The sequence below is a fragment of the Canis lupus genome, chromosome 3, assembly GCF_048164855.1.
Source record: "Canis lupus baileyi chromosome 3, mCanLup2.hap1, whole genome shotgun sequence".
Classification (NCBI taxonomy): Eukaryota; Metazoa; Chordata; class Mammalia; order Carnivora; family Canidae; genus Canis; species Canis lupus.
In genome coordinates, this window is record NC_132840.1 from 24,146,728 (window position 1) to 24,165,850 (window position 19,123).

The 19,123-nt window shown below is 62.0% G+C and overlaps 1 protein-coding gene and 1 long non-coding RNA gene across 7 annotated transcripts in view; one reads left to right on the plus strand and one right to left on the minus strand.

The window, feature by feature from the left end:
* Nucleotides 1-8,909, plus strand: part of ZFPM1 (zinc finger protein, FOG family member 1) — a 69,299-nt gene extending 60,390 nt beyond the window's left edge. For all 4 annotated transcript variants that reach the window (XM_072819556.1, XM_072819553.1, XM_072819555.1 and 1 more), the window contains exons 6-10: nt 1,722-1,934; nt 4,801-5,034; nt 5,320-5,415; nt 5,491-5,637; nt 5,842-8,909. In XM_072819556.1, coding sequence (XP_072675657.1) covers nt 1,722-1,934; nt 4,801-5,034; nt 5,320-5,415; nt 5,491-5,637; nt 5,842-7,712 — 2,561 coding nt within the window. In that variant the 3' untranslated portion in view covers nt 7,713-8,909. The remainder of the gene's footprint in view (nt 1-1,721; nt 1,935-4,800; nt 5,035-5,319; nt 5,416-5,490; nt 5,638-5,841) is intronic.
* LOC140630043 (uncharacterized) overlaps nt 1-19,123 on the minus strand; it is a 42,922-nt gene that overhangs the window by 6,274 nt on the left and 17,525 nt on the right. The window contains exon 1 of one of the 3 annotated variants that reach the window (XR_012027846.1): nt 7,158-7,269. The exons of the other annotated variants lie outside the window; for them this stretch is intronic. This is a non-coding gene — a long non-coding RNA (uncharacterized lncRNA). Of the gene's footprint in view, nt 1-7,157; nt 7,270-19,123 lie in introns of those variants that run through there. 3 annotated transcript variants of the gene reach the window in all.

Genomic DNA, 19,123 nt, shown 5'->3' on the forward strand with positions numbered 1-19,123 from the left:
CACTAGGGCCAGGAGGCAGCCGACGCCCAAGTCCTGATGAAAGGAGCGGCCCTGGGGTTTCAGGGCCAGGATGCTGCTGCTCGACTGCTCCCAGGGCCTCTTGGAGATCACCAGGGTCCAGAGGGAATCCCAGGATTTGGAGACCACCAGGGTCAGCAGACAGTCCCAGACCAGGTGGGCTGAGGTGCCGACTAGACCACAGCCCATTCCGGGGAAGAGCAGGAGGGCCACGTTCAGACCTAGCCACATGGGGCCTGGGCCACATCCCCTGGCCTTCTTGGACATCTGTTTCTTTAAGAGACTGAGAGCTCATCCAGACCCAGGGGCTTCTGCGCCTACCTCCCTGCACCATCTAGAAGGAGCATCCCCCCTGCCTACACGCAGCCAGTTCAGAGGGCTCAGGAGCTTCCATTTCCAGAGCCAAGGTCCTGCCTGCCTGGGAGGTTTGACCCTGAAGCGAAGTGTGACACAGTCTTCCCAGTGTATGTCAGGGCAGTGGGGACCCCCGACCACCCCATCACAGACAGGAAGGCTCAGGCCCAAGGGGATGATGTAAGCACAAAATTGTGACAATTTCTCCAACCAGGCCAGGTCTGTCCGCCCCAGCGCAGCCATCAGGAAGGTGTATGCCCACCACCCATAGGAGATGCCCTCATTCTCCTGTGGGGGCCTGCGCTTTGCCGGAATGTTCAGGGTGGGGGGCACAGCCACATTGCCTCCCAGCATGCAGCATGTTCAGCTGAGTAATCCCAGCAGAGGCATAGCTTTGTCCTGAGGGCAGCTCTCATTTCAGGAGGAGCCAGAGGCCTTCGGGGCCAGGGCAGGGGACACGAGGTCATGGCATCCTCTCACTCCAGCCCATGCCTACCTGGGGCCTCCCCAGCATGACGGAGGTACAGCACAGGTGCTGAGCCCAGCATCTAGGAACCTGGCCTGCGCTTTGTCCTCTGTACCTGCTCCCCCCGCCCTCCTCCCATCGAGGTGGTGCTCAAAGGACCCGGACAGCAGCCAGAAGGGACTGAAGGCCCCAGTGTTGGCAGTGAGTGGCCAGACACGTGTCTGTCTGCCCAGCCAGGACACGGGCCATTAGTGCTGCCTGGCCCATCCTCCCGCCCCGGTCAGCAGGGCTCCAGCCACAGTGTGCCAGGCAGGACAAGGTCCTCACGGAGCTGACGGGGCGAGGCTGGCCTGGGAGGTAGAGGGCAGGGCCGTGTTCCTGGCAGCCTGGAGGTGGACGCAAAGGTGGGCAGGCAGGTGCCTGGTGGCTGGCGGAGGCTGCCCCCTGCCGGCTCCTGTGGGAACAGCCGCTCCTAGGGGAGCTGTGAGGAGAACACCTGCTTAGCAGCTGCCTGCCCTGACCCCTGCCCCTGGGCCCTGCTGTGCCTGGCCCTCAAGCCACCCCTCTCCTGGACAAAAGGGAGGTCCAGTCCAGTGCCAGACGGCACTGCCGTCTTTAGGGCCCTCCTACTAGGCAGGAGCAAGCAGACCCGAGAAGCCACCGGTCGGGTGAAGCAGGGTGGCTTATTATAGAGACAGGCCTGACACGCCCCCTGACCAGGACCCTGGCTCTATCCCCCACATCGGACCTCAAAACCCTGGCCTCCAGGAGGGGGCAGTACAGTGGGGCTCAGGACAGCAGGGGGTGGGCAGCACCTTAGAGGGGCAGTGGTGAGCCCCCAACGGCCAAGGCCCTCCCGTCACCCAGGATTCTGCCCCTGCAGATGAAGCCCTCTGGTGCAGAGTCACCAAGCCGGTGCCGGCAGGCGGGCTGCTGAGCGTGCTCCTCACGGCGGCCGAGCCCCGTGGCACCCCCAGCCACCCTGTGAAGAAGGAACCAGCAGAGCCCGAGTGCCTGACCCCCGCACACGCCGACATCCAGCTCCTGCCCCAGCAGGCCGGCATGGCATCCATCCTGGCCACAGCAGTCATCAACAGTGAGTACGCTATCGTGCCACCTGGGCTCCATGACAGTGCCAGGACCACCCCCGGGACCTCAGGGTACACAAAGATAGGTGACCACTGGGGTCTGAGCAGGGTGGAGGGGTGTGCTGCAACAGCTGAGCATGGGGGGACGGGGCAGGTGCCAGGCTACCCTGGCAGGGTCCCCACCAGCTGGACAGGCAGCCAGGCCCAGCTGCGGAGCAGAGCAGGCTTCTTAGCTGCAGCAGCATGGACATGCCCAGGGTGGGATGCTGAGCAGCAGCCTGGTTCCCGCCCCACAGATGCTGCGGCCACATCCACACCCGCCCCCACCTCAGGACAGAACTGCCCCATGAGAATAGCTGGGGTGGAAGGACTGCCACTAGCTCCCTGCCACAATGCACATTAAGGTTTTATTCTGCACCCTCCACGACCACACTGAACCCAGTGGTCCAGGACCCAAAGTCACCACGGTGGGGGTGCCGGCCTGCCCCCAGGGCACCACCACCCTGAGCAGCACAAGGCAGCCTCACTAGGAGGGGGCGGTGGCCTCCAGCACGGCACATCTCCCCAAGCGCTTTCAGGCAAGGATTGCTTCTCAGAAAAACAGAACACAACAAGGGTTTAGATCCAAGTGCTTTAATATCACCCTGGCTGCTAGGTGACAACTGTAAAGCTGCAAACTTGGGGAAAAGTGGGCTTTTGGGGAAGTCAGACAGGAAGATGGCTTGAAGCACATGGAAGCAGCTGAGGCCCAGGCCCAATGGGGCACCGGAGCCCACAGGGACCTGCCCTGTCCCCTTAGTATCCCCACTGTGAGCATCCTGACCCCCAGATGCCTATGGGACACTGAAGGGGAGGCTTGGAGGCAGCCAGGGGACAGGCAGAAGCAGCTGAGGGCAGTGGGGTGCCTGCATCCTGGCCACGGACAGACCAAGGGCAGCAGCATGACCACTGGGCAAACCTGACAGAGCTAAGTGAGCAGGAGGAAAGAAGTGTGCAGAGGGAACATAGCTTGCATTGCTGGAACTCAGGTGTGAGGTTGTGGGTTGGCAGAAATGACTCAGGGACACCAGAGTTCACAGGGATCAGCTGCAGCTGTGAGATTCACCCACACACACACACCCTTGTGGGAACATGGGTCCCCAGGAGGACTGGGTGCAGGCCCAAGGGGGTTCCCTCGGGAGCAAGCAGGACCCCATTCAGACACTGGGGTGGCAGGGGAGAAGGGAGATGGGAAGGGGCTCTCAGGGGCCAGGACGGCCGCCTCATCAGCACAGACACGTGTGCATCTAAAGCCCATAGTGGCACAACAGGCTCAGTCGGGTCCCCAGGGCTGAGGCATGGGCCCCTGTCTTCTCTGTCCAGGCTGCTCCAAGGACATCAAGGGAGTCCAAGGCACCAGGAGGGCTTTCTCCCTTTGGTCTGAGGCTTTGGTGTCCACGCCTCACTGGGAAGCAGCAAGAATGCTGCTGTCGTGGGCTACACACCTTGTTCACGATCCACCCCCCCACCCCACCCCCACCCAAGCATGGGCCTGTCTGCCTCTGGGCCTAGAGAAGCCTTAATACAGAGTCCATCATACCTCGTTTCATTTTTGAAACACGACCACTCTGGGCCTCTGTTTTCTCACCCATGAGATGGGGGCAGTGGTAGCACCAGGTTACCTGGCACAACCAGAACTTGGCCCAAGGTCAGCCCTGGGGCTGTGGGACCCTAATAATCCTCACTAAACCTCAGGCCTATGGCCAGGGCCTGGATGGGCCTGAGGCCCTCACCCTTCTCCCTACCTATGGCCCAAGGTACTGTTCCCAGCCCTGGCCCCCAGGTACAGAAACAAGCCCACCAGTGGCCTTTCAGATCCTGTTCCCAGCTCAGGGCCTCAGTGAACAGGACAGAGCTGGCTTGAAGCCCCCAAATAAAAGCAAACTTTAAAGGGAGGAAGGGAACCCCCTCTACCTTAACTGTGGACCCAGAATAAACATCAGAAAGGCCAGGGTGAGAAGCACATGCTAACATGCAGTCAAGCCTGGAACAGGCCATGGAGACAAACAGCATTCCTTTAAGTTCTGCCCTAGACACTGAGGACCACCCCTTAGAGAAACCAGGGAAACCTTCACCAGCCGCAGTGCGAGCTAAGTCACAGCCACCTCTCTGCGACAGACGGGGTGAATTAAGCAATTCTGACGTATCGGTAACAGATGTGAAACCACTGGGGGAGGAGTGAGGGGAAGACAGCAAGGGCTCTTCCTCCTCTGCAGCCCCTAGCCTCATCCCCACCCCGGAGGCCACCCAGAGCAGGCTTCGAGACTCCGGCACAGGGGTTCCCTGTGCACCTGCCACGCATACCTGCTCAGGGAAACACACGTTTCCTCTTCCACGGGGACCCAGGTCCATGCCATCCCTCACGCTCCCTCACAGCACACGTTCACCCACATGTACCTACCTGCGCACACCTACACGTGTGCCCCTGCCCCCTGCCAACTCGTATACACACCACAGGCGCCAGCCCCCTCCCACCCCCCCCCACCCCGGTGTCTGTGAGCATGACCACACCTCTTCTGCCGGGATCCAATGAGGCGATAGCATCTCTTTTTGGGGCTCACTGTTGTGAGGTGGTGTAGGGCCCAGCCTGGGGGGTTATGCCAAGACCCCATCCATGCAGTCCTGTGGCATCCTAGAGAGCTACACAGAGAGAAGCCAGGTTTACGAGGGAACCAGTGAGAGTAAAGAGCTGTGACCAGGAGGGGAGGCCCCGATCACAAACCTCAGTCCTCAGCATGGCAGGGGCAGGTAGGGCCAAGTCCTCCATTTTCGGAGGCAGCCGCCTCTCTGCCGCCTGGGTGCCCCCCTCAGCCTGTGCCCCCCTCACCCCCACAGAAGATGTCTTCCCCTGCAAAGACTGTGGCATCTGGTACCGGAGTGAGAGAAACCTACAAGCCCACCTCCTCTACTACTGCGCCAGCCGCCAGGGCACCGGCTCCCCAGCGACCACCGCCGCAGACGAGAAGCCCAAGGAGACCTACCCCAACGAGCGGGTCTGCCCCTTTCCGCAGTGCCGCAAAAGCTGCCCCAGCGCCAGCTCCCTGGAGATCCACATGCGCAGCCACAGTGGTGAGGCCCCATGCCCCCTCCCCAGGATGCCCACTGGTGCCCACTCAAGCAGCGCATGATGCTGCATCTGCCCGGGGTGCCCGCCCTGCCACAGATGCCCCTGTGTGATCTTCCCGTCGCACCTCACAGTGCGTCAGAATGGTCAGCTCAGGACCAGGCCCTGGCCATAGTCCCAGGAGTCAAGGAGGAGGCAGGGTTTAAACAGCCCCCCCCACCCCCACCCGTCACAGGTCGTTGGCCAGCTGGGCTCCAGGAGCCCACCCCTCACTCAGCCCTGTGTTCCAGGAGAACGCCCCTTCGTATGTCTCATCTGCCTGTCGGCCTTTACCACCAAGGCCAACTGTGAACGGCACCTCAAGGTGCACACAGACACCCTGAGCGGTAGGTGAGGGCTGGGAAGGGGCTGGTGGAGGGGGCACCCCACCCCAGGGCCCTGATACCACAGCCTGCCTGCAGGTGTCTGCCACAGCTGTGGCTTCATCTCCACCACAAGGGACATCCTCTACAGCCACCTGGTGACCAACCACATGGTCTGCCAGCCCGGCTCCAAGGCGGAGATCTACTCGCCCGGGGCTGGGCACCCCACTGCCAAGCTCCCCCCAGGTGAGGCCCTGGGCTTCCCCTGAGGACCAGGAAGGGATGGGGTTTGTCCAAAGGGCAACCAGGGGTTAGATTTCAGTGTTGGCCCTCCACCACCTCTGCCCAGGCCAGCTCTCCCCCCCTCCCCCCAACCCCGCTCAGGTCTGGCCCAAGTAGGTCCTGCTCCCTCCCCCACCCTTAAGTGTGGCTCCTGGGGTCTCCCCGCAGACAGCCTGGCCAGCTTCCAGCAGCACACGGCCCTGCACGGCCCCCTGGCTTCTGCCGACCTGGGCCTAGCGCCCACCCCGTCGCCAGGACTGGACAGAAAGGCGCTGACCGAGGCCACCAACGGAGAGGCCAGGGCCACCCCCCAGAACGGGGGCAGCAGCGAGCCCTCGGCAGCACCGCGGGCCATCAAGACGGAGGCGTCGACGGAGGAGGCGGATGCGGAGCCACGACCCCCGGCCGCGGCGCGCACACCCTCGCCGCCCAGCCCCGGCCCCGGCCCGGCCCAGGTGAAGGCCGAGCTGTCCAGCCCCACGCCCGGCTCCAGCCCGGGCCCCGGCGCACTCTTCCTGCCGCAATTCCCCGCCGCGCCGCCGGCCTCCGAGATCCTGGCCAAGATGTCCGAGCTGGTGCACAGCCGGCTGCAGGCGGGCCCCGGGGCGCAGGCGGGGACGCAGGCCGGCCTCTTTGCGGGGGCCCCCAAGGGCGCCACGTGCTTCGAGTGCGACATCACCTTCAACAACGTCAACAACTTCTACGTGCACAAGCGCCTCTACTGCTCGGGCCGCCGGCCCCCCGACGACGTGGCCCCGCGCAGGGCCAAGGTGCCCCCCGGCCCCGCCCGTGCGCCCCCGCCCCCCGAGGCCGACGGGGGGCGCGCATCGCCGGGATGCGGGGCGCGCGAGGACGAGGCGGCGGGCGCGGCCACCCCCGAGGCCGAGGCGGAGGCCGAGGGGGGCGGCGGCCGGGGTCGGGAGGGCAGCCCGGGCAGCCCGAGCCCGGGCAGCGGGGCGGACGAGGACGACGACCCCCGCCGGACGCTGTGCGAGGCCTGCAACATCCGCTTCAGCCGCCACGAGACCTACACGGTGCACAAGCGCTACTACTGCGCCTCGCGCCACGACCCGCCGCCGCGCCGGCCCGCGCCCGCCGGGACCCCGGGCGCCCCCGGCACCGCCGCGCCCGCGCCCGCGCCCGCGCCCGCGCCCGCGCCCGCGCCCGCCCCCGCCCCGCCCGCCGCGCCGCCCGTGCGCACGCGCAGACGCCGCAAGCTGTACGAGCTGCACGCGGCCGGCCCCGCCCCGCCCCCCGCCCCGCCCCCCGCCGGCGGCCCCGCCCCCGCGCCCGCCTCGCCGTCGCCGTCGCCGCGGCCCGGGAGCGGGGGCGGGGCCGGGGGGCCTGACGCCGCCGACGGCCCCATCGACCTGAGCAAGAAGCCGCGGCGCCAGGCGCCCGTTTGCGCCGCCGGCCTGCCCGCGCTGGCCGACTACCACGAGTGCACGGCCTGCCGCGTCAGCTTCCACAGCCTCGAGGCCTACCTGGCGCACAAGAAGTTCTCGTGCCCCGCCGCCCCGCGCCACCTGCGCGCCGCCCCCGAGGACGCGCCGGCCGGCGCCGCGCTCTGCCCCTACTGCCCGCCCAACGGGCTGGTGCGCGGCGACCTCGTGGAGCACTTCCGCCGGGCGCACGGCCTGCTGCTCGGCCCGCCCCCCGCCGGCCCCGGCCCCGGCCCCGGCCCCGGCCCCGGCCCCGGCCCCGGCCCCGGCCCCGGCGCCCGGACGCCCTCGCCCGCCAACCCCAGCGACGGCCTCAACGGCCGCGAGCCCCGGGAGCCCGCCCCCGGCGCGTCGGACGGCGGCAGCCCCCGGCCCGGACCCCCGCCCGCCCCGAGCCCCGAGCCCGTGCCGCCGCCCCCCTCCCACTCGGACAAGGGCGTGCAGACCCCCGGCAAGGGGCCGCCCGCGCCCGCGCCCGCGGCCCCCGGCAGCCACCGCTACTGCCGCCTGTGCAACATCAGGTTCAGCAGCCTGTCCACCTTCATCGCCCACAAGAAGTATTACTGCTCCTCCCACGCGGCCGAGCACGTCAAGTGAGCGGCGGCCCGCCCCGGCCGGACCGAGGCCCGCGGGGGGCGCCGCGGCGGACCGTGGACCGCGGCACGGCACCTCGTAAGGAGGAGGAGCGGAGGAGCGCGGGGCCGCCCCGGAGCATGCGCGCCCGCCGCCACCCGTCGGGGTTTGGGGGAGCGAGACCGGGCCGAGCCCCAGGTCAGCCTGAGGCTGCGGCACAGCGTGGTAAGCGCTGCCCCCCGGCCGCCCTCCAGGATGCTGCCAGCTCGACTTTGACCACCACATACCAAAGGGAAGGACTCCACACTGGCCAGCCGGCAGAGGACGACCCAGCCTTGTGCTTGCCAAAGCTAGTGGGGCCAGGGGGGACACCATGGGCAGGGGAGGGACACCAGGGCTCCCCGCGACCAGGGAAAGCAAATCCTCCACTGGAGCTAGCAGGACACCTGTGCTGGCTACCGTGCGTGTGAGGGATGGGGGCACCCCACCCCAGGTGGCCAAGCTGGCGCCGTGGGGGGTGTGCGGACCAGGGCTGGCCCGAGCGGTGCTGGGCAGCACCCAAGCAGAGTCCGGCCATGGCCTTGCCCCTGTGCAACTGGGTACTGTGGGCACCCTCAGCCTGGTGTCCCCGCTAGAAAACACCCATCAGTCCCTTTCCAACTTTGAAGGAGCAGAGCATTTCTTCCAGTTTTACCAAGCAGCCTCTGGTGGATGACGTGAACTCTTAAACCTTCCTCCTCTGTTTTGAAATAACAGAGGTGCTTCCTGCCATCCCCCACCCCCACCCCGCCACCAGGCCCACTTTCCTGCCCAGTCCCTGTGGGGCTTCAGAGCTTCACAGCTGTTTGGACAGGATCAGTCGCCGGCATCACGCACAGGACCCTGCCCACTGACAGACGTCCCACGCTGGCCCTGAGGACCAGGGCCCAGTAGCCAGGGCTCCCACACCCTCCTAGGGTCTGCTCTAGGGAAGTCAGTAAGGGAGGGTCCTGGGGGAGCCAAGCCGTCTCCCTCCAGGATTCCCAGGGCTCTGCCAGGGTTGGGGGTTAGGGCCTGGGGCGAGGAAGCCCACGGACCCTGGGCCTGGCTCTGCATTTGCATTGTTCCGCATGAATTTGCATGGACGGTTCAAGAGGCTCAGCTTCTGAGTCAGACCACCAGATGGAAGCAGATGTGACCGATGTCCACGCGTACTGTTATTAAAAAAAAATTAATACAGAATCGATTTCACTGTGTATAAATTGTAAAATAAAAAATTTTTAAAGGGTGCTGGGAAACATCAGGGACACGGCTCCCAAGGAACAACAGATGCTGAAAGGGGAAGATGGGGTGGCTTGAGGGAAGCAGGTGCAGAGTGAATGGGAGGGCCCCACCTGGAGAGGGCCTCGGGGTCGTGCCTGTAGGTGAGGGGATGGGGCTCCATCATCCGGAAGCCTCTTCTCCGGGTTCAGGAGGCACACCCTGTGACTCCCATTGCAGGACTGGACAGGGGCCAGACTGACCTCTGTCCCCAGGGAGCTCTTGGGCCCTGCAGCCCATGCCCCCACCCGGGTCTCAGGAGCCCCCCTCCCACCAAAAAGGCTGGTCTTGGAGCCATGAGGCAGCGCCACAGCCTCCTGGAGGTCTCTGCACAGGGGTCCTGGGCCACATCACCCCCTGGCGCTCCCCCAGCAGAGGACTGGGCACACCCACTCCCCTCACCCAGCTCAGTGCCCCCAGTCCCACACCCTCCCTGCCCCAGACTCCAGGTTTCCCACCCCTGCAGACACCACCAGTGGCCATGCCTCCTGCTTGAGCCCCCTCCACCTCCCTTGCCCCCACGCTGTCCCAGCTGCTGCCCAGGGCTTCAGAGAGCCCTCTCCAGGAAATGGGAGGCCTCCTGCCCCCAGACCTGCTGCTTCTCTAACGAGGAGGATGTGAGGCTCTCCGTACCCATCCCGGCCCTTCCCTGCCCACTGTCCCCGGGAGGACGCATGGATTGCGGTGCCCCTGAATCCCTCTCTAGCCCAGCCTCCTCTGAGCCCCAGACCTACCAGTCCCTCCAGAGCCCCACTCCTTCCCCTCCTGCTGCCCAAACACAGCCATTGCCAGCAACCTTTGCTCCTTAAGCCAGTGATGTCACCACCCTCACCCACTCACACCTCCCTTTCAAAAGCAGCTCTAGATTTCCCCAGGCGCGCCTTCCTCTGTCCACCACCTGCATCTGGCTCCCGCATCTGCAACTAGGCCTTGATCCTCCCTCAGCTTGCAAACATATCCATGAGTCTGATAGGTTTCTAGCTCCCGGGACAGCTGCCGCTTCTTCTGTGCGCCCAGCTGCATCCCGCCCAGTGGATGGGCCACTGCCCCAGCAGCTGCTGCTCTTCCCACTGTGGGGAATCCCATGGCCTCCCACCCGGCTTCAGGCTCTCAGGAGTTCCTGCCATACAGAGGTGGTGTCTAAGCCCCGCTCACCCACTGCGCCCCTCCACATCACCTACGCCACCAGGGTCTGCTCCCCAGGAAGGGCTGCACTTCACATCACGTGACTCAGCTTAGGGACCTTCCCTGCTCCTCCATCCTGACGGTAATAGTCACACTCGTTGCCCCACCCCTCACCCCTTCCCCACTGTCCTTGCCTGCCCTGACTGGTGGCTCCTGGGCACCTGGCAACTGGCCCGGCACCAGGAGGGGCATTTGGATCACTTATGTGATGAGGGACTGAGAGGCAATCAAGTGAGCACGTCCTTCCCCCACATCCAGAAGCCAGCCCTGCCTGTGCACACCCAGGACCCCTTCCTGATCCCAATCCTGTTCTTCCACCGGCCTCCTGCCTTTGGCTGCCCCTCATGCTGCGCCGACTGCATCCCCTAGAGCCAGCTTTGACCAGACATGTCCTGACACAGCTGCCTGGCACGCACAGCACAGAGTCCACATTCACAGTCACCACCTGACCCCATCTCCTCCTAGAGTCAGACGTGCAACCCCGGGGCCCCGTCACCGCCATCCACTGCCCACGCTGCCTGCTCACCTCCTCACCCCGTGTGCAGGCAACAGCCCGGCTCAACAGCTCTAGCAATTGCTGCAAGTGGACATTCCCGACGCCAGGGGTCAGCAGCGACTCATTTCTACAGGCCAGCGGGCTGGGTGGCAGGAGCCTCCTGCCCTATCATGCACTCCAAGTATCCTGCCCCTTGTTCTCCCGCCATAGGGTGGGAGGCAGTGTGGTCCCAGCTGGGATGGACACGGGGGAACATAGGGGGGAGGCAGCAGCGGCCAGCACAGGAGGGTCCAAGCTGGGCTTGGGCCCTGGTCAAAGAAGCACTGGAAAGGGAAGGCCAGGCAGTCATAAATGCTTCCACAGAGTCCCTAGAGGTCAACCTCTGATGGAAGGGGCGGCAGGAGGAGAGTGTGGGGACAGGACTTGCCATCACATGAGTGACCCCTGGAGCACACGCAGCCCCAGTCTTGGCACACCAGACCCTCCACCAGCCAACCCCCCATCTGCCACCAGAGTCTCCTCTGAACCCAGGACCCGGCCTTGCGCAGCAGGCCTGCCCCTCACATGCTCTCATTGGGTTTCCCTATACTTCTTTTCCTGTCCTACCAGAAACAGCCTCCTCCTTCATCTGACAGCCACCCTTCCTTACTGCCTAGGGAGAGCGTCCCTGATCCAGGAGAATACAGGTTCCAGCCCTTCCTGCTGGGCTGCAGAAGCCAGCGCCTGGCATTGTGCACTTCATCACCTCCCAGCAGATTCCTTTCCTGCAAATTTGAGAAATGCCCACACAGCAGTTGCTCCGAGCTTGTTAGCATCGTTCTTTTTTTTTTTTTTTAATAGAAGAGGAGGGAACACTTCCCTTTAAAAAATTTTTTTATTTATTTATTCATGAGAGACACACAGAGGCAGAGACATAGGCAGAGGGAGAGGGAGAAGCAGGCTCCATGCAGGGAGCCTGATGTGGGACTGGATCCCAGGACTGGGCTAAAGGCAGGCGCTAAACCACTGAGCCACCCAGGTGTCCCAAGTTAGCATCTTTCTAATCAGCATAACAGGAGCCTATATCAGGAGATGGGGAGGGGAGGGGAGGGGAGGGGAGGGGAGGGGAGGGGAGGGGAGGGGAGAAGGAGGCTAGGAGAAGAGGGGGAGGTGGGAGGAAGCAGAGGGGGGAGGAGAGGGAAGGGAAGGGGGCCCAGGTGTCAGCTCTTGGAAAGGGAGAGGTGGTGGGAGGGGGAATGACAAGCCCGCAAAGCCTGTGCTTGAACCCTGCCCCCTTCCAGCGCCCCATCCCACTACCACTCTGCTGTTCATCCATCCTGCAGCTGAGCCTTCAGAAGTCCAGCCTCTTCCGGGGAACAGAAGGGCTAGGGGGCAGCAGCTCCGCCCACAAAGCTGGAAGGACACCCTCCCTCAGCACCCAGCTACCACCCCTCCCATCCCCAAAACACAACCTCTGAAAAAACTGGAGTCCTCCCATAGCCCTAAGCGTTGCTCATGGGAGCCCTGTAAGGTGCCAGCCTGTGTTTTCAGCCTGTTAACACCCCGTGGGTAAGATCCCCCTGCACGTATCTGACTCTGTCAGGCACCTACACGAGCTCCGCTAGTGGCAACCCCACCCAAGAGGGGCCTGGGGAGAGAGGCACTCCCACGGGGAAGACAAGAAGCCCCTTCCGACAGCTGTGTTTGCGGGCAGCATCGGGACTCATTGGAGGTAGACAGGGGCAAGCTCTCTCCGGAAGGCGTGGCTCCCACAAACCCAAGGGTGGCCATGGCCCATGGTCCGTCACTGCCAGCCTTGGGGCTGTCACACTCACCCCCTGACCACACAGGGCATGGTGGGTCCCACCCCTCTACATGGGGGCACAGACCTATTGGCCTGACAAGCCAGTGCCTGTACCACCTCACTTGCCCAGGGAGGCCTGCCAGCTCCTCACTAAGCGTGGAACATCCACAGAACGTGGATGGGCCCAGTTTACCAGTGCACCAGAGCGCTGGTTGTGTGCTCTCAGGTCTGCAGGGGCCAGCCCCAGTGACCCCGTTGTCCCCACGCTGGAGGCCACCGACCCTGGTCCCAACGAGGCTGACCAGCACAGTCTGGAGAGGGAAGTGGCCATGTAGAGTCTGGCCATCAGGGATGGCTGCTGCACACCTTCCCAAGGTCAGAGGTCCGATCAGTGGGGATAATAGAGAACTAGAAACAAACTCCAAACCGTATGCATATCCAGACCCAAAATATTTTACAAGCACCTGGCTGGCTGTGTGCTGCTTCTCACGCCACAGAAGTACAACAATGCACTGTATTTCCAAAGACCCCAAATGCATAACCATGTACAACCCCAGAATCTGAGGACCACAGTTTTTAAAGACACAGGTGACATGACCATCCCCCCGCCCCTGGGGGGGGCCGCCCAGGTCCCAGGTCACTGTGTCAATCAGAATCAAAGCAGAGAGAGGCTGCATGATTAGGGAGAGCCATGCATGCCCCAGGCACCTCAAGACACAGGGCAAACCCCTTCCCCTGATTACAAGGACCTGTATGGTCAAACCTGCCCCATCTCCTCTGAGTGACTAAGGCAGGGACTCAAAGCCAATGGAAGACACAGGATGAAGCCCAGCCCCTCCGTCAGATCTATGGTGGTCCCATAGATCTGTCACTTCTTTGACCATAGCAACCAGGCCGCCCCGATTTCGTCCCCAGCGCACAGAGGCCCCACCAACAGCAAATCCAAAGAATTCTCAGCAGTCCCTGGTCCAACACTTAGAATTCCATCATTAAATGCTCTCTGGTCAGACCCATGGCAAGAAAGGCATCTGACATCTCAACCTGTCCACAGATGCTCAGAACCCACCATGGCTACCGCCCAGCCTGAGCACAGGCCATGCACAGAGTGTGCTCCATGGAGAGGACATGCTCCTCAGCCCAGCAGCAAGCCCGCGAGGCACCCACAGCCAGCCACCATCCCCACACTGCGCACCCTCCAGCGGCCTGCTCTCAGCCAGCAGAAAATGCAGCATGGCGGGTAAAAAGAAGAAAAAGCCAGCCTGGCACCCAGTCCACTTGCAGGTGGTGGGGGTCTGCCCACGCCCCATCCTCTGCCCATGCCTTGTCCTCTGCCAACGCAAGCCACACGGTTTCTGAGCCTGTCAGCTCAGAACATATACACAGCACATATACACCCTGCCTGTGACTACGAAGGGCACAGCCAGCTGGATTACCTCCTTGAAGGAGCACCAGAGCTCCCTGTAGCTGTGACTGGGTCTGCACGCACCTCTGTGGGTTTTCCTGGGCTTCCTGAATGTCCCCTTCCACTCCCCCAGGGGCCCTTGCAGTGACATTGCTTGCAGGCAGGTTTCCAACACTTAACGATGAGAAAGTGGAAAGATCTCAGAGGTCCTGCAGCCTCCGCAGGCTCTCTGCAGCTGACATGAGAGCCATTTATCATGTTGAGGCACGAGCCAAGCCAGACCAGCCACTTCATTAGGTCCTGTGAAAACAGAGGCAACTTTTGACTCCAGAGACATCACATCTCTATGCTCCAGGGTGTGATGGGGCTGGCTCTGTGAGTCAGCACGGGCAATCTCAGCAGCGATGCTAAAATGGAAGTGCCTTTTAGGGGTGCAGAGTTGCCTACATAGCTAGGGACTCAAGTGCAGGCTGCCAGGCTGTGAAAAACTGCAAGGAGCAGGGTGCAATGGGTCGAACACTGTCTGCAGAGCTATCCGCATCCTACTCCCCAGAACCCACAAGTATGTTGCCTACACAGAAAACTGGAATCAAGGTTGCTAGTCAGGTGGGAGGTCAATCCCAGAGGGACAAGCATGTGCAGTGAGCAAGGCCTAGCAAGGCCCAGGCAGACTGGCCAGTCAGGCAATGCAGTGAGCCCCTGCTGACCCAGGCTTAGCTGGGATGGGAAGAAACCAGCCACACTTGCCACCAGCCATGGGCCATCATAACATATCTGAGCCTGAATGCTCCCAGATTCAACAGCCCCTCCCACCCCAAGGGCTCCCTGAGCTTGCAGCCAGACTGAAATCCTGCAGTGGACAGATGTGTCCTAGGCCCCTGCAGAGTGCAGTGGTATGAGCTCGCCTTCCAGATGTCTGCAGCCCCAGGCAAAGGGAGCAGGGCTACCACCCAATTCCGGTCCACTTCCGCTGCTAAGGACAAGGGCATCTCCCCTTCAGAGGTGGAGAGACATGGCCCCAGATGCTCTGCGCTTGGATCTGGAGCTCTGAGGGCCTGCAACCCACAGCCAAAGCAATTCCGCACCGCAGAGCAGACGGACGATCCAGCCGCCCAACAGAGACCACAGCGGGAAGGAGAAAGAAAACACACCCCTGCCGTGTCTTTACACCAGAGCGTGTCTTTACACCCCGAGGGAGACCCAGAGCCACCTTGGAGGGTCTGCGGGATCCCATCCTGACCCATTTCTGCACAGACCTAGTAGGCCTAACAAATGGACCTCTGCACAGATCGAGGCTGCCACCCAGACCGTGGAGGTGGCCGCTTCTCTCCGCCCCGCGCTCATGGTAAAACAACAAAACCCGGTTTGGGCTAAGGAGGTCTTTGATGAAGCAGTAAAAATGATGAATGATGTTAAATCTCAATGTTGAGCACACTGTATTTACTATTTGTGTGATGACCTGCAAAGCTCAGGAAAAGCCCCCGGGAGACTTGGCTGAGCGTCGAGTCCCTGACATCCCTGGGGACCTGACAGAGAGACAGAAGACAGAGCCGACTCGGGGGCTGAGGGGGCAGCAAGATATTTTCGAGACCTGACCACCCACCTGTTGCTTCGAGGGAAACGTTGGTGGTATTTGCTGCATGTTGAGATTGGAGCTTTCAGATGAAGATGAGAATTTGGGGATGCAGCCACCCATCACTGAACAGCTTCTCAATATTTAAAGACTTTCCTGATGAGGCAGGTAGAGATACCAAATTTTTCCTTTTCTTACGTTGTGAGATGAAGGTGCTCCTCTTGGGATGTGCTGGGTGACGCAGAGCCCTCGTCTTCCCCACAACAGATGTAGGGTGTCCGAACAATGTGGGGGTGGGAGACATACCACAAGGAGGGAACGGACCAGCCAGTCTAGGGTGATGCAGAAGACCACGGCTGGCTTGTCCTCGGATGAGGACCTGGATGAGTCCAGAAGACAAAACTGTCAGGTCTTTAAAGAAGGGAAGGAAACCATCAGTGTCCACCCGGGATTCTAGACTCACAGAACGTCCTTCCAGAACAGGAGCCCGACGGTCATTCTGTGATATGTGAGAGCAGAAGGTGGACCCATGAAGTTCTCCCTGTGGCAGGGACATGAGACCAGTAGGGACCGGGCTCCACAGGATGAAAGGAGGCAGACGGAAATAAAACCTTACACTTCCTAAAGGCCAAATGCTGAAATCACAAGTGACAGTGACATCTCAGGGTGCGTAGCATATACAGAGGCGAAGCTACACTTCTCCTGTGTGAAGTGCCCCAATTCTGGGAGCCAGTGAGCCCACCGCAGGACCCCGCAGTGAACATGGGGGACACTGCTGTCCGCAGAGGCTGCCTTTCCTTCCTGTCCCTGGGGCTGCGAGCGAACATCAGCGCCCTTCCCAGGTGACTCCACCGTCGTCGTAGGCAGGAGCCTGGGGCTCGAGGAGGTGATGAGGCACACATACGACTATGCGGCACATGGTCCTCTGGACGCTGCGGCCCTCACCCCGGAAAAAAACACATGTCCTTCACACCCAAAGGAAGATGAGGGTGACAGTGCCTGGGGGCAGTTCTGGGGAAGGGCCTGACCAGTAGCGGACCAGCTGCCCTCCAGAAGCAAAGGATCAGCACATTCAACACTCAGCTGGTCACTCCATGAAAGAGAAAACCAGAGTGTTGTCATGACTGCCCGAGTCACCAAATTGGGGGATCCCCAAGGTGCTGGCAGGCAGTTGAGAAAAGCAGTGGATGCAGGAGGGACCATCTGGCTGCAAGGGGTGTGTGGGCAAAGGGCCTTGGGGTCTGGAGCCTCAGGAAGATTCTAGAAGGCTCCAACTCCATGCCCTGCACAGCCCAGTAACCAGGCATCTGCCGGAGCCACACCCCTCTGCGGATGCCATGGGGAGAGGACACAAGACCAGGAGTCAGCCTGGACCATAGGGCTGTGCCTCACCTGCCTCCGAGCCCCTCCCTGTGTAGCCCCCTTCCCTGATGCGTATCCTGGGCCAAAACAAGAGACGTACTGTCTCCCAGTTTGAAGCCAGAGTCCAGCATCACAGGGCAAGCAGGGCCACCTCCTCTGGGAAGCCTCCAGGGCCGGGTCTGCTCCAGGCCTCCCCTCCTGATGCTGCCCATGGCTGTCATGTCCTGTGGCACATAGACCTGTCACTCTGCTCTCTGCCTCTGTGTCTTCAGGTGGTATCCCCTCTGGTCCCTCCAAGTCTCCCCTGTAGACACGCTCACTGGACCTCAGCTCCATCCTTACTTACATCCAAACGAGGACACATCTGAGGTTCCAGGTGCCCATGAATTTGGGGAGCCACAGCTCACCCTGCTACTCCCTGAGGCCGTGAGGGGGACAGAGCTTCCCTGCTCCCCAAGGAGCTTTTGAACCTGCAGGAGTCCTTTGTCAATGGACGGCCTCCAGCCTGTCCTGACCCCATGGCATATCCAGGTTGTGAGCAGGACAGTCCTCAGACACCTGCTGGAAGGTGGACAGTGCTCACCAGGCCACACAGGTGCTGACAACCCCTCACCCTCAACACTTATGGACACAGCCCCGTTATAACGGGAGGAACTTGGGAGGAGGTCCCTTGGCTTTCGACCACACCAGTGGTTTCCAGACTCTGCTCCCATGGGGTCCCTTGGGTGCTCTGGAAAGGGACAAGGAGGCAGCCCACCATCAGGGAGAGGAAGAGCCCCAGTGATCCCATTGCCCACAATGGGCTGCACGTGGCTTCACAGCTAATGCAGAGGAGAACCAGGCAGGACACTCGCTAGCCAACGTCAGGTGCACTACCTTCTGTGAGGCCGTTCACAATCTGGACCTCCACCTATTGTCCCAGCAGCACTTCAGCATGGGTCCCATCGGCGCCAAGTCGCCACAAGCGAATGGCCGCAGCTGCGGTCCCTGTGCGTGTGTCTGGGTGTCCTGGTGTCATAGTCAGCCATCTCTGTGCAACCTTGGCCATGCGCGAGCTCTCTGCACTCCTGACAGCCATCATCCAGGGCTCTACCGCAGCCCTGTCGCCCACAGGAAAATGAACTCTGCCCCCACCGTGCGGCACAGAGGGTGGCCTCCCTCTTCCTCCAGCCTGTACCTAAGTGAGTTCTGAGTCTACTGCCAGCCAGCGCCACTGGGAGGGAGGAGAGGGGAATGAGGGAGAGAAGTGGAGAGGGAGGGAGGGGAGGAAGGAGAGAAGGAATGGGAGAAGGGAGAGGTGGAAGGGGAGGAGGGAGAGAGGAAGGAGGGGAGGAAGGAGAGGGAGAGAAGAGGGAGGAGGGAGGGAGGAGGAAGCAGGGAAGAGTGAAGGGGAGAGGGAGGAGGGAGGTCTCAAAAGAACATGGGGTCCCTCCCACCCCCACTACTAGAGGTGACAGGGTAAGGGGCACAGAAACATGGTGCGCTGCATGGGGCTGCAGGATCATCCTAGGGCCCTGGGGGCAGCCATCCACCCTCCAGAGCCAGAGGCTCACTTCCCTCAGCTCCCAAGGGACGGCTGAGCACCCAAGCCTTGGCTGGCTGTGCCCTGGACCCTCCGGCATCTCAGGGATCCATCATACTGACCCTCAGTTTCTCAGAATGATCCCCAGAGGCTGAGGCAACAGGTCTTTCTAGCAGCTTTACTGAGATGTCACTTAACCGCTGTATCATCCACCCACATAAGTGGACAACTGAGTGGCCATCGCCCGTGCCCTCAGCCATGGCCCCCACCAGTCCCCTCCCCTGCCCTGGGCCACCTGCCTCTGACCCTGTGGACCTGCCTGTCGCAGGCACCTCGCACACGCAGGTTCCACAGCCCCCGGCCCCTGTATCTGGCTCCCCACACCGTAGAGAGGGTCAGAGTTTCACTGGTGTGGGGCTGGACGCTGCTGGACCACTTCTCGCTCATTCAGTAGGTAACAGATGCTTGGGCCTTTCACACGGTTTTGCGGTTATGAATGAGGTTGTCACAGATGTCCATATGCAGGTTCCTGTGGACATGGCTCTGGCTTCGCCATGGGGGGACTTGCGGCCGTGGGGCTGCTGGGTCAGGTGGGGACGCAAGGGTTCACCTTCACAGGACCCGCAGATGGTCCTAGGTGGCGGCTGCCCCAGTCCACATCGCCAGCAGCCGTGTACGAGGGTCCCCACCCCATGCTTGTGGGTGGTGGGGTCTAGTTGTAGTTTTGAGATGTGTTTCCCTGGCTCAGCCACCTCTTTGCCACCCATGTAGCTTTGGAGAAATGTCTGTGCTGACCCTTTAACCATCCCTACA